This window comes from Onthophagus taurus, chromosome 3, assembly GCF_036711975.1.
Source record: "Onthophagus taurus isolate NC chromosome 3, IU_Otau_3.0, whole genome shotgun sequence".
NCBI classification, from domain to species: Eukaryota; Metazoa; Arthropoda; class Insecta; order Coleoptera; family Scarabaeidae; genus Onthophagus; species Onthophagus taurus.
In genome coordinates, this window is record NC_091968.1 from 24,757,074 (window position 1) to 24,770,692 (window position 13,619).

Consider the following 13,619-nt stretch of genomic DNA (forward strand, 5'->3'; position numbering starts at 1 on the left):
AAAATAAGTACAAACACGACATATTTATCTTCAATATTAATGAAGTTATGGTCAACTTCTGAAATGTCAACGTCAATTTCGACATATTTGTAATCGTCGTGAAAAATCCTTTAAAATGAGTCCAAACATGATACGTTTAATCCCAATATTACTCGAGATATAAGCAACTTCCGGTTTGAAATGTCAATGTCATTTTGACATATTCATAATTTTTATAAAATGTCTTAATATTTGTCACAAAAATTAAAATATAATAAAAAAAATAAAAAATTAAGGTTGGTATTAATATTTAAAAATTAAATTGCTATCTTCATTGTTGCCAACTTAGGGTTTATGTTTTTTGTTCTAACTTTTTTGTTTTTTGTGATAAATGCATCATGTTTGGACTCATTTTAAAGGTTTTTTTAATAAAGAATACATCATGAAAAAACACCGTGAAGTTGTCCATTTGTCTATTATATGATAACTAACTTCAGGTGTAAAATATCAACCTCAATTTTGACATATTTGTAATCTTCATTAAAAATCCTTTAAAGGGAGTATAAACACGACATATTTATCTTCAATATTAATGAAGTTATGGTCAATTTCCGGTTAGAAATGCCAACGTCAATTTTGACATATTTGTATAATCGTCGTGAAAGATCCTTTAAAATGAGCATGATACGTATCATGATAATAAACATGATACGTTTAATCCCAGTATTACTCGAGATATTAGCAACTTCCGGTTTGAAATGTCAAAAATTCTAAAGTCTAAAAATTTATCACAAAAACAAAAATATAATAAAAAAATCAAAAATTAAGGTTGGTATTAATATTTAAAAATTAAATTGTTATCTTCATTGTTGCTAACTTCAGGTTTAATGTTTTTTGGTCTAACTTTTTTGTTTTTTGAGGTAAGTGCGTCATGTTTGGACTCATTTTAACGGTTATTTTATGAAGATTACGAATATAATAATAAAATTAAAGTTGACATTAACACATGAAAGTTTTTTTCTTAATTATGCGTCAAAACTCTTTCAAAAAACACCAAAATTATTTTTAGGCACACGGCTAAACCCGAATATTTCTACGTCTAGTGTTGTAATTCGCGTATTTGTCCTTTTTTTTAACAAAAATAAAATAAATTTTGACAATGTAGGGAAATAGATATGTAGCAGTTGGTAACACCGTCACATTTGAAAATAGAAATTTGAATTGACAATTAGACAATTTTTTTTAATGCTACATTTCTATTTCCGTACAGTCAAAATTTATTACATTTCTGTCAAAAAATAGCATAAAAACACGTTTCATAAGACATTCATTTTAAAAATTTTAGGTTGGTATTAAAAATTTCACCAAAATCCTGAATACGTCATTTCGAAAATTTAAACGTCATTCTTGTTTATTGTTAAAATGTAATTTTGAAGCTTTTTGGCTTCATTGTTAAATTCAAATTCTTTTCTAGATTGCAAAATCCCATTTTAACTTGGATCTTGCGATGACGAGAGGTGCAATATTTGAAAATGACAAATTAAAACTTGCAATGAAAGACATTTTAACAATAAATGTCATTTTGACGTTTTAATTTATTTTTAAATTTAAAATTTTAGGTTGGTATTAAAAATTTCACCAAAATACTGAATACGTCATTTCGAAAATTTAAACGTCATTCTTGTTTAAGGTTAAAATGTAAGTTTCAAGCATATATATACTATCTTCTATATCGCTGACTCCCTATCTAAGCAATGAGTGGCGAGCGTTTCCATCAAAAGAAGACGGAATGATATATGTTTTGTCTTTGTCGTACCCCCGTGTCGCGAAAGCGCTAGCGCGAATCGTAAATTTTAAAGAGTTTGAAGTGTTTCGCGCGTATTTTATGCAGCTTTAAAATGCAATTATTATTATAGATGGTTTACTTTAACTATAAATTATCACTGATGCATCAAATAAATTAGAGTATATGTACTCTAAATGTTTATAAAGAAAAATGTTTCAAGAAAAGGAGGACTTTGAATTCTTTTTTATTACACTGAGACCTTTCCTTCTACCTGCTTAACCAATTTTTAGGACCCAAAAATATCTCCACTACTCTTTTTCTTTTTTATTTTACTTTTAACACATTTGCTTCACTTTCTTAACAAATAACAATTACATTTTAAATTGCTTAGTCCTAAAATATGTTAATAATTATGTTATTATACACATGAAACCTATAATATACATAACTAAATATTTAGATTTTAGGTTATATTTATGTCAAACATTTATTTGTTGATTTATAAACATCAAGGTCATCAGCTGCTATTAATTTTTAATTCACCGTCCAATAAGATAAAAGCGTACTCATCACGTGTTCACACATGTCTCTTGAGTCGACGGGGGTACGACAAAGACAGATATATATATATCTGCACTCTAGTGTTTACACTCTTTTGCTGCCTTAGTCAGCGATATAGAAGATAGTATATATATGGTTTCAAGCTTTTCGCGTTATTTTTAAATTCAAATTCGTTTCTAGATTTCAAAATCTTATTTTAACTTGGATCTTGTGATCACGGGGCGTAATAGTTAAAAATGATACATTAAAACTTACTATTAAAAAGACATTTTAACAATAACATAATATCATATACATACATTGTCAAATTATGTATACTTCCTAATTCCATTATGAAAATTAAATTTCTGACGTTATGTAACGTCACTTTTTTTATAACTAGTGATATAATAATTTCATTACCTAACCACAAACTGATAAATTGACATCTGTCACTAATAGAATAAGTCAAGTTTTGAACAAAAATTGCTTTTTCAATTTAATTAGATAAAATTTGGTACTTAAAACGTTATGAAACGGCTAATTTTTTTTAAATTAGTCTTTTCATAACTAATAATTATTAATTTAATTTTATTTTTTTACCATTTCTTTGTCTTAATGATCCTCTTCGTCTCGTGGTAAAACTAGGAGTTCTTTTAACCGGTTTCGACCCAGTAGCAGCCTTCATACTCTCCGCCCTTTTAATATTCGCCTCGGAACCGCGTCTACGATCACCAAAAATATGCGCAACCGAATTCGATTTGGTAATATTCGTCGGCCCTTCCGGTCGTTGTTCTTTTTGCGCGTTATCGTCGACTTTTTCCTGCCACAATTCGGGTTTTCGCTCCAATTCGTACCGTTTTTTATGCGCGGCTCTTCTTAGCTGTTCCAAACGTTCGTTTTCTTGTTGCCTTTCGTAAGCTTCTTTTTCTTTTTGTTTCATAAATTCCTCCTCGATTTTCGTGATACGCTTCAAAGCGTTAAATTTGTCTTCTTGCGCTGCGATCGTTGATTCGAAATCTTCGTGTTTTCGAATTAATTCTTCGACTTGCGGGATTGATTCGCCTACTTTTGGGTCTCTTAATGTTCCTTCGCGTACTGATAACCAACTGTCCAATAGATTAGCGTCCCTTTTAAACATTTGGAGGTCGTAATTCTTTTGGTAGATGTCCATGCGATTCGTCCATGTTAATTTTAGGTAGTTTATGCGGTGGTCTAGTGTTGTTATTTTTTCGTAAATTTCTGGGGCCATGAAATGTTTTTGTTCGATTAATTTATTTCCGGTTTCCATGAAATTGATTAAGGCGCCATCTCTTGAATCGATTTCTACTTTGTATTCTTGGTGACGCGCGATTAATCCTTCGGCGGCGGAGACGTCTTGTGGCAGTTCTGGGGCTGTTATTTTAGCTAGCATTTCGTTGATCCACGCTAAAAATTCTTGATGTTGGTCGAAATAAGCTTGTAGTTGTTCAGCTTGTTGTAAATTGTCTTTTCGCCGATTTGATTTCGTTTGCAAATCTTCCCAAGCGTTGAACGCATCATCGCGTTTAACAGCAATATGATCTTCAGCATCAGGAAATTGTTCTATTAATTTATTTGATTCTTGATCAATCGCGTCGATTTGCTCTTTAACGGCTTTTAATTCGCTTTCAAAGGTGTTGTGTTTGCGGACCATGGCTTGGATACCTTCTAAATCTTGAGCGTACACGTCCATGTTTAAGTTTGATTCTTTTTCTTGAATCCAACCGATTGTTTCATCGGCTGTTCGATCGAAAACGTGAACTTGTCGAGCACCTATTAAAGCTTCTTTCCTGGCCGTTGCTAATTCCAAAACATCGTTCCACATGTCTTGTAATTCCCGGACTTTAGTTTCGATTTTATCTTTATGCCCATTTTCTTTAATCAACTTATTCCCGTGTTCGATACAATTCTCAATTCGACTTGAACTATTTTGTAGGCTCGAATAAACATTTTCGAATTGTTGCGTTAATAACTCAACGTGCTCAACGTCCGTGCCATATTCTTCCGAGCTATATTTAGTCTGTTGATCCATTAACCACTCGATAACTTCATTACATTCGCGTAAAAATGCGAAATATGATAGGGCTTCGGAAAGCTTAGTTTCGCGTTCAAATAAGAGTTGTTCGATTTCGTTGAATTCGGTTTCAATCTTTTCTTGTTGTTCGATTATGTTTTTCGCATCGAAATGATTTCGATCGAGTAAACTTTTCGACATCGATGATAACCGATTAATATTTGGTTTATAAGCGTCGATTTCCAGACTGAGCGCTTCGAGTTTGCGTTGAAGTGTTTGCGTTGAATCTTCATCCCGACCAACTTCGGATGATGATAACAACGGGCGTTTATCGTTGCACCAAATTTCAGCTTCTGAAGCTTCAGCGTAATACTAAAAAATAAAAAAAAAATTAAAATTATGAAGATGTGTAGTATGCAACCAGATTTGCACGTTCGTGGTAATTGGACTGTGGACGGGAAGATGGCGCAGGTAGATTACTTGAAATAAAGCTGTCAGTTTGACAGCTTGTCAGTATATGTTACCACTTATTTACAAAAATAATGCCATCTTGTTGCCTTTGGAGTTGCAAAAATAGTAATAAGAAGGGTTTTCGACTGTTCAAAGTACCACGAGAAAAAAAAAGAAAGGAAATTTGGCATGATTTTATCAACAGAACGACATAGTTTTAAATGCCCCGCTTGACTTTCGAGTCAAAATGGAGGCAAATCGCGCTACTTTGATAATCTAGGGACTTTAACCCTAATAGAAAGCTAAACTGTTCAAACGTGACATACGATTATAGAAATGAGAGTTCTCACTGCGCATGCGCGCCGGAAGTGACGTAAGAGAAATTCATAGCGCGGGAAATTTGAAATATGGCGGGAAATTTAATCATTCGGTACAGTAGTACAGATCTTGGAGTCGACAATACAGAAACTTAAGAATAGTTATTTATTGTGTAAGTGTTTTAGACAACAAGATAATTTTCTGAAGTGAATAAAATGTATCTAAAACACGCATGCAATACAACGTTCTATCCACAATCACACTCATTTAGAACATAGAAAAATTTATATATATTATGTATATAGAAGGTCATCTCCCCACTATTTTTTGGTACATTGAGCGCTCCCAAGGGGATTGTGAGGGAACTAATTAGGTTAAAGCGCGAAATTTAAATATAGGTATTTCTATACTGGTTTATACCAATACTTTATTTTGAAGAGGTCAAGTACATTTTACAAATAAATGCAAAAAAATATGAATTTATAGTTTTTCCAAGATAAAATTCATAATTTTAAATATAATATATGTATATTGCTCTCATTTAAGAGCGCCAATTTATCTATCGGATAAACTTATGAAGAGGTGGTAAACGTGGCCCTAACTTATTTAAACACTTAACTAAAGGATATAAAACACTAAGCCAAAGGAAAGTAAGAAAAAATATACACTGGGTTATCACCAGTTATCACACCAAACGATAAAACAAAAATGTGACGTTTGCTGTCACCTTTGAGTTTGACGGGTTTGACGTGACATATAAATTTTTCTATGGTTACAAGCGCTTTGTTTGTGTAGATAATGCAGATTGCTACAAATTCAGTCTACAACGACATCCAATGGATTGTGAGGGTACTAAAACCTGGGTCTACATTTTTATAGTAGTGAGATTGCACACCATGATTTAGAATCAAAATTTCATCTGATGTTATCAAAAAATGATTTGGCATTTCACTCTGACAGCGGCTGTGACCTCAAAAATCATTGCAATTAACTAAAAAAACATTGGGAAGTGTTGAATTGGTGCTATTTATTTTCGATTGTTTATCGACTCCATTTGTAACATATTTGTAAAAGTGTGAAAGTTGTAAAGGTTGTAAAGGTAAAGTTGGTGAAAAATGGAAGAAAGTGATTATGTTTTCAAGTTAATTCTTGAGGAAGCTGAAGAAGCAATTGTCCAATTATTGCCTGCAAAGTCCAGGGAACATTACGAAAAAGTATTTTCCGAGTTTAATGAATGAAAAGAAAAACGGAGGGTAATAACAATCAATAAATGAGGAAGTCTTGCTATCGTATTTCTTAAATTTGAAGAAGAGGTATGCAATTTGATCCATGTGGTCGAAGTATTTGATGCTGAAAGCAATTAGAAGATAATTAATTAATTATGACAATTACAAGCTGATTAATAATGGAAAGGTAGTAAAATATGACAAATCAAAAAATGAAATGTCTAGTAACTTTATTCCACTAGTGGATAAAGTGGTACTTTATACGGTTCATAAGTGTGGATAAAACTACAATTATAAGGTGATTGTGGATAAAAAATATTAATATTATTTACGAATGAAGGCAACACTCAAGCAACGAATCAGCGAATATGATTTACTATGTGAACTATTCGCTGCAGGACGTATTTAAAAATCTTCTGGAAATCTTTATAACTGTCTAGAAAGCGTTTAAACAATATTTGATAATTATAGAGACCATTAGAAACCTTCTGGACATCTTTAAAGTTTCCTAGTTTATTACTAGAAGTAGAACTAACACTAGAAGACATAGAAACATTCGGGTTTAGCCATCTTGAGAGACCAGCAAAAAGTTATTAGAAAGTTTCTAGGCACTTCTGGGCATCTTTAAAAATCTTCTGGAAATATTTATAACTGTGTAGAAAGCTTTTAAACACTATTTGATAATTATAGAGACCACTAGAAAGCTTCTGGAGACTTTTGGATATCTTTAAAGTCCCCTAGTTTATTACTAGAAGTAGAACCAACACTAGAACTAGAAACATTCGTGTTTAGCCGTTTTGAGAGACGAGCGAGAAATCATTAGAAAGTTTCTGGACATCTCTGAAAATCTTCAGGAAATCTTTATAATGCGTTTAAACACTATTTGATAATTACGGAGACTATTAGACAGCTTCTGGACACTTTTGGACATCTATAAAGTCCCCTTGTTTATTACTAAAAGTAGAACTAATACTAGAACTAAAAACATTCGGGTTTAGTCGTCTTGAGAGATGAGCGAAAAATCTTTAGAAAGTTTCTAGACACTTCTGGACATCTTTAAAAATCTTCTGGATCCCCATTTATTCATTTATTTCCCCATTTATCCCCCATTATATTTTATATCGCCATTTATTTCAATCCTCATTTATTCATTCAGTTAGAATATTTTCTAAAAACATGTTGCCTGAAGCTGACTCAAATTTGAGTACTGATGAGAGGGTTCATAACAGTGCCTATGACAATGATAGCTGTCATATATTTTTTCACTGTTTTCATAAAAGATGTTAATAAATTTGATAAACTCTACTTTTTATGTGTTTTTTTTAACACAATTTTTGTGATCTGATTAGTTATCTACGTTTATTAATTTTTTTTATACAGGGTGTCACACAAAAAACGCCCCAAGCTGTAACTCTGTCATTTACATTCCGATTTTCATGAGCGGGTTATCAAATGAAATGGTTTCATGAATACTATGATTCATGCTACAAATAAATTTTTTCCAAGGCCGTCTTCAATTTTAAGAGTTTATTAACTTTTCCTTTTCAAATTGTTCTATATATTTTTCTTTACGTCATTGGATAGAGATTGCTTTTCTGAATCCACTGATGTACAATACATCCATTTTGAATATAATTTTAGTAGAGAAAAGACACCTGTGTATACAGGTTGCCACACAAGAACGCCGCAAGCTGTAACTCTGTCATTTACCTTCCAATTTTCATGACCTAGCTATCAAATGTAATGGTTTGATGAATACTATGATTCATGCTACAAATAAACTTTTTCCAACGCCATCTTCAATTTCTAGCGATTATCAACATTTGATTTTCAAATTGCTCGGTATGTTTTTCTTCAAGCTATTGGATAGTTTTTTTTTCTGAATCCATTAATGTACAATACATCAACATTAATTGTAATTGTAGCATAGAAAAACATTAAAATAGTTTCTGAACATTCTCTTAAAGTCACTTGTATTATACTGTAGTGTGCCATGGGATAAATGAAAAAACAACTTATAAGTATCATTTGCAACTGCTTCGGGCATTGACATAGCATTTAATGACTGTTATCAGTTTTGCGTGTTATTTTTTTCCATGGCACACTGCAGTATTACAGAAGTGACTAAGACAATGTTCGGAAAATGTTTTAATTGTTTTTCTCTGCTAAAATTACAATTAATGTTAATGTATTGTAGATCGATGGGCTCAGAAAAAAATCTCTATCCCATAACGTGAAGAAAACCATACCGAGCAATTTGAAAATCAAAAGTTGATAAACGCTTGAAATCGAAGATGGCGTTGGAAAATGTTTATTTGTAGCATGAATCATAGCATTCATCAAACCATTTCATTTGATACCTCGTTCATAAAAATCTGAAGTTAAATGACAGAGTTACAGCTTACGGCGTTCTTGTGTGAAAATTGTATATACAGGTGTCTTTTTTCTGCTAAAATTACATTCAAAGTGGATGTATTGCACATCAGTGGATTCAGAAAAACAATCTCTATCTAATGACGTGAAGAAAAATATATGGAGCAATTTGAAAAACAAAAGTTAATAATCGCTTAAAATTGAAGATGGCCTTGAAAAAAATTTATTTGTAGCATGAACCATAGTATTCATCAAACCATTTCATTTGATACCTCGGTCATGAAAATCGGAATATAAATGACAGAGTTACAGCTTGGGGCGTTTTTTGTGTGACACCCTGTATATACTCAAACTCATCCGCTTTTTTAGCATATGCTCACAAAATTTGTTCCGCACTCAAACGGTTAAAGTCCCCTAGTTTATTATTAGAAGTAGAACTAACACTAGAAGTAGAAATATTCGGGTTTAGTCGTCTTGAGAGACGAGTGAAAAATCATTAGAAAGTTTTTAGACACTTTTGGACATCTCTAAAAATCTTCCGGAAATCTTTATAACTGTCTAGACCTAGAACTAGAAATATTCGTATTTAGCCATCTTAAGAGAGGAACGACTAAAGCCGAATGATTCTAGTTCTAGGTCGACTGTTAGTTCTAGTGACAATGTTAAGTAGCGCTAGTAGGCACTAGATAGCGCTAAATTGTATGTTGTTATCAAACTAAAACTAGAAGTCTTCAGACGCACGGCTAATCCCGGAACTTTCTAGTTTTAGGTCTAGTGTTAGTTCTAGTTTTATTTGTTATTCATCATCAAATTGTTGTATGTTTTTATTGAACTCGTAATTTTTACTATAGTTTAGCTTTCTAGGGTTAACCCAAAATAAAGTCCCTAGATTATCAAAGTACCGTGGTTCATGAAGCCTGTGTATTCGAACTATTCGAGCCAAAATGGCGGTTTGACAGCTTGTCAGTCATGTCATAACTTATTTACAAAAATATTGCCGCCTTGTTGTGTTTGGAGTTGCAAAAATAGCAGTAAGAAGGGTTTCGACTCTTCAGAGTACCACGAAAGAATAAATTTTGCGTAATTTTATCAACAGAACGATATAATTTTAAATTTCCCGCGTGACTTTCGAGTCAAAATGGCGGAGTATTTTAACCCGGAACAGGTTTGGACCGGAAATCAGATCGAATCGTCAGTTAGAAGGTTCTCGAACGAGTAGAGTAGCGAATTTGAATAGAAAATTATAATTATTTTCTTTAAATTATATAATATATATCATTTTAAACTTACAGTTTGTGATTCTAAAGCATCCTGCAACCTCAGCCTGCGAATACTCGCCAAATCTCTCACTTGGGTTAACTTCGATTTCACCTGGATAGCTTTATCGTTGATAATTTTCGATGAAACATGCCCCGATCTCGCTAAATGGGTCGCCCTCGTCATTAAAGCTGCGATAATCGGTTCTCTTGAAACCAATTCTGACTCTAAACCTTGATGTTTTTTCTGCAAACTTTGCACGGCGGTTAAACTATTTCCCAAATCGGTTGAGCTAGCTAGCGGTTCTTTTTCATTCAACCACTCCAACTCGTTATCAACATCCCTGCTAAATTGATGTAACAAACACGACGCTTCAAGTTGTTCCCTCCTATTTTCAAGAGGTTCTTGTAGTTGATTAAATCTCAAAATTAAATCGTCCGATCTCATTTGGAGTTCTTCGAGCATGAAATGATCGACGCTGGCGAATTTCTCCATTTGATCGGTGATGTTATCGCAGGTTTCAACGTGTTGTTGAACATCGCTTTCTAATCCATTTTGTTTTTTCATTAAATTATTCACCGCCGTTAAATCTTGACCTAAATCTTGAATTTGTAATTGTTGCTCAACGTCGTTTAACCACGATTCGAATTCGTCTAAATTCCTGTTGAACATTAACGCTTGATAAGCGTCGTTTAATCGATCTCGTTTTAACCCGGAAAGTTCTTGTAATTGTTTCCAATCGTGGACTAATTCTTCTAAGCGCGCTTCGATTTCTTTACTTGCAAAATGATGGTTGCGAATTAAAAATTGACCCTCATCAATAACCGAATTAATCCTGTTTGTGTTCGCAACGATTTCAGCATCGAAAGCGGAATGTTTTTGAATTTTGCTTTGAAGATTACTTGGTTCCCTGTAATTCTCATCGGTCGCAACTTGAGTTTTTTGAACCAACCACCCTTCAACTTCGTGTATGTTCCGGATAAATTCGTGTAAAGCTTTCGATTCTTCCAATTTATTATTGCGTTGTTTCGTTGATTCTAAAAGGCGATCTCGTCGATTTAAAATCGATTTTAACTCGGAATGAACTTCGGAGTTGTCGTAATTTGCGTCGGATAAAATCCCATTTCCGATTTTTTCTAAATCGTTAACTCTACTTAGTTGTTGCCCTAAAGTGATTTCGAAATCTTGTTGTTTTCTGATTAAAGATTCGACGGCTCTTGGGTTATCACCGACGTCGTCGTTGTTTAAGAAGGCTTCTTTCGAAGCGAACCAAGAATCTAATTGATCGGCTTGTTCTTTAAATTCTTGTACTTCGTATTCGTGGGATAAATCTTTTTTGTGCATTTCCCAAGCTTCGTTTATTTTTAATTGAAGATCTTGGAGGGTTATTAAGGCTTCTTTAATTTCCGCGTGGTTTTTACGGACTAAGTTTTTGCCGTATTCGCCGAGGTGTGCGAAAGCTTCTCTTCGGCCGTCAATTTCGGCTTTTTGTTCGTTATGGAGTTCTAGGAGTGCTTTGGCGTCAGCTACACTTTGAGGTTTATTTTGGGATAACATTCTTTTGATACTCTCACCGACCCAAATTTCTAAATCTTTTAATTCCGAATAGAATTTTTGAACCTCGTAGGCTGCTGAGAGGGATTTATTTCGCTTTTTGGCCATTTCGGTTAATTCGTCCCATTGATTATGTAAATCGATTATTTTCGCTTGGATGTGTCTTCCGTGGTCGGGGTATTTTATTTTTAAATTTTGCGCATCTCTTTCGTGCTCCTTTATTTTGTTTTTAATCGTCGACATTTCGGTTTCTAAAGTTTCGTGTTTTCTTTGTAAAACTTCGACTCCGTTTAAGTCTCGCCCTAAGTCGGAAATTTCCATTGATAAAGCTTTTTCTGTTATCCTATCTGTGGTGTCATCAACGTCGCGATTAAAAAGATGTATTTCTAAAGCCCCTGATAACTTGTTGCGATATTGACCTAAAGCTCCTTGCAAATTGTGCCATTTATTAACAAATTCTTGTCTGCGCTCTCTAACTCCTTTTTGGCCCTGCTTTATTAATTTGTCGGCTAAATTGTTGATGTTTTTTATTTTAATGTCATCCACTCTCATATCGCTGTCAACGTCGTCTAATTTCCTTTGTAAAGCTTGGCAATGTTCGTAATCTTTTCCTGTATCACCGGCTTGTATCATAACCTCTTTATCGCGAATCCAAGCCTCGATCTTATCCAATTGATTATTAAACTCTAAAATATCTTGGGCCTCCTCCAATCCTTTTCCTTGAAGCGTTAATTCCTGATTTAATTTCCTCCAAGCTAACTCTAAATCTTGAAGTTGCCGCTTAATTTGTAACGAAGCTTCGTGTTTCTTAGCCAACAATCTTTCACCTTTATTTTTAATTTCGTCAATTCGACTTTCATTGGCGGTTACTTCAGCTTGGAAAGCTTGGTGTTTTTGTAATTTTTTAATTTTCTCTTCTAGCTTAGTAGCTTCCCCCATCCTTATAGTATTTTCCAAATTCTTTTGCTTCTCAAATATCCAAGCTTTCGCATCCGTTACATCCCTAATAAACTCAGCATACAACAAAGCATCCTCAAGTTGGTATTTTCGCTTAACGCATAATTGTTTTATTTTAATCCTTTTATCCTCAATATCGGCTAATTTGCTCAAAATTTGCGGGCTCTCAAAGTGTTTCTTTTCAACCAACATTTCCCCTAACACATGTAATTGCTCTAAACGCTCATCTTGGACGTTAATTAATTTCTCAAACGCTTCGTGTTTCTTAAAATTAGAAGCAACCTCTTCAACCGTATTTCCAAAATCTGATTTATTCAAAATATTTTCTTGCGCATTCGCTGTATTTTCTAATTGTTTAGCGTCCCTTAAGAAATTATAAAGGTCTAAAAGTTGGTCTAAATACAAATTCCTTCTTTGCCAAGCTTGATGGAGCTTCTCCCTCTCCTGATATAAAGCATTACAACGCTCGATAGCTTCAGGAGCTGCGTCATTTTCGTTTTGTTCCATCATCGCGCACATCTCGGTTGCTAATTCAAAGTTTTCCTCGCGTGCTTCAATTTCACCTTTTAAAGCTTCATGTTCAGTTTTTAAAGCTTTAGCTCTCGCGGCGCTTCGAATATTTTCTTGGGCGGTCATCGCAATTCGCAAACTTGAAGCCCAACTGGTCAAATCCCTCGCTAAAGCCAAAAACTTTTGCAAATCAACGCTAGCTTCGAGTTGCTCTTTGCGCAAATCAGCGCGTTCTTTTAATCCTTCCCAAGCCGTGACGACCAATTCTTGTTTTTCTTGGATATTTTTCTTATTCGATGGGTAAGTGTGTTGTAATCGGGTCGCATCTTCAACTAAATTTTGTAATTGAGTCCCCAAAACGACGAGTTCGTTCTCAAAAGCTTCTTGTCGGCGTAAAAAGGCCAAAGCCGAGTTTAAATCTCGACCTAATTCCGTGCCTAAAGCCGCACTTTTTTCGTGAATTCGAGATAAAGCGTCGGCCACGTCGCGATGGAAACGATGGATTTCGCCGGCTGCGTGAAGGCGTTGTTGGCGATGATCGATTTGTTGACGGAGACGTTCCCAATTTTCTCTATAAATTTAAATTTAACATCATCAAAATAATTTGATTAAGCGAGAAGGTTAAAAAGAAATT

At 33.9% G+C, this 13,619-nt stretch overlaps 1 protein-coding gene and 1 long non-coding RNA gene across 7 annotated transcripts in view; one reads left to right on the plus strand and one right to left on the minus strand.

Annotated features, from left to right (window-relative positions):
• Positions 1–13,619, plus strand: part of LOC111422003 (uncharacterized) — a 49,018-nt gene that overhangs the window by 12,721 nt on the left and 22,678 nt on the right. The window lies entirely within an intron of this gene.
• Positions 1–13,619, minus strand: part of LOC111421997 (spectrin beta chain, non-erythrocytic 5 kst) — a 58,586-nt gene that overhangs the window by 1,989 nt on the left and 42,978 nt on the right. For all 6 annotated transcript variants that reach the window (XM_023055194.2, XM_071195472.1, XM_023055195.2 and 3 more), the window contains 2 exons: positions 9,998–13,556; positions 2,909–4,712 (listed from right to left, as the gene is read on the minus strand). In XM_023055194.2, the coding sequence (XP_022910962.2) occupies positions 2,909–4,712; positions 9,998–13,556 (5,363 nt within the window). The remainder of the gene's footprint in view (positions 1–2,908; positions 4,713–9,997; positions 13,557–13,619) is intronic.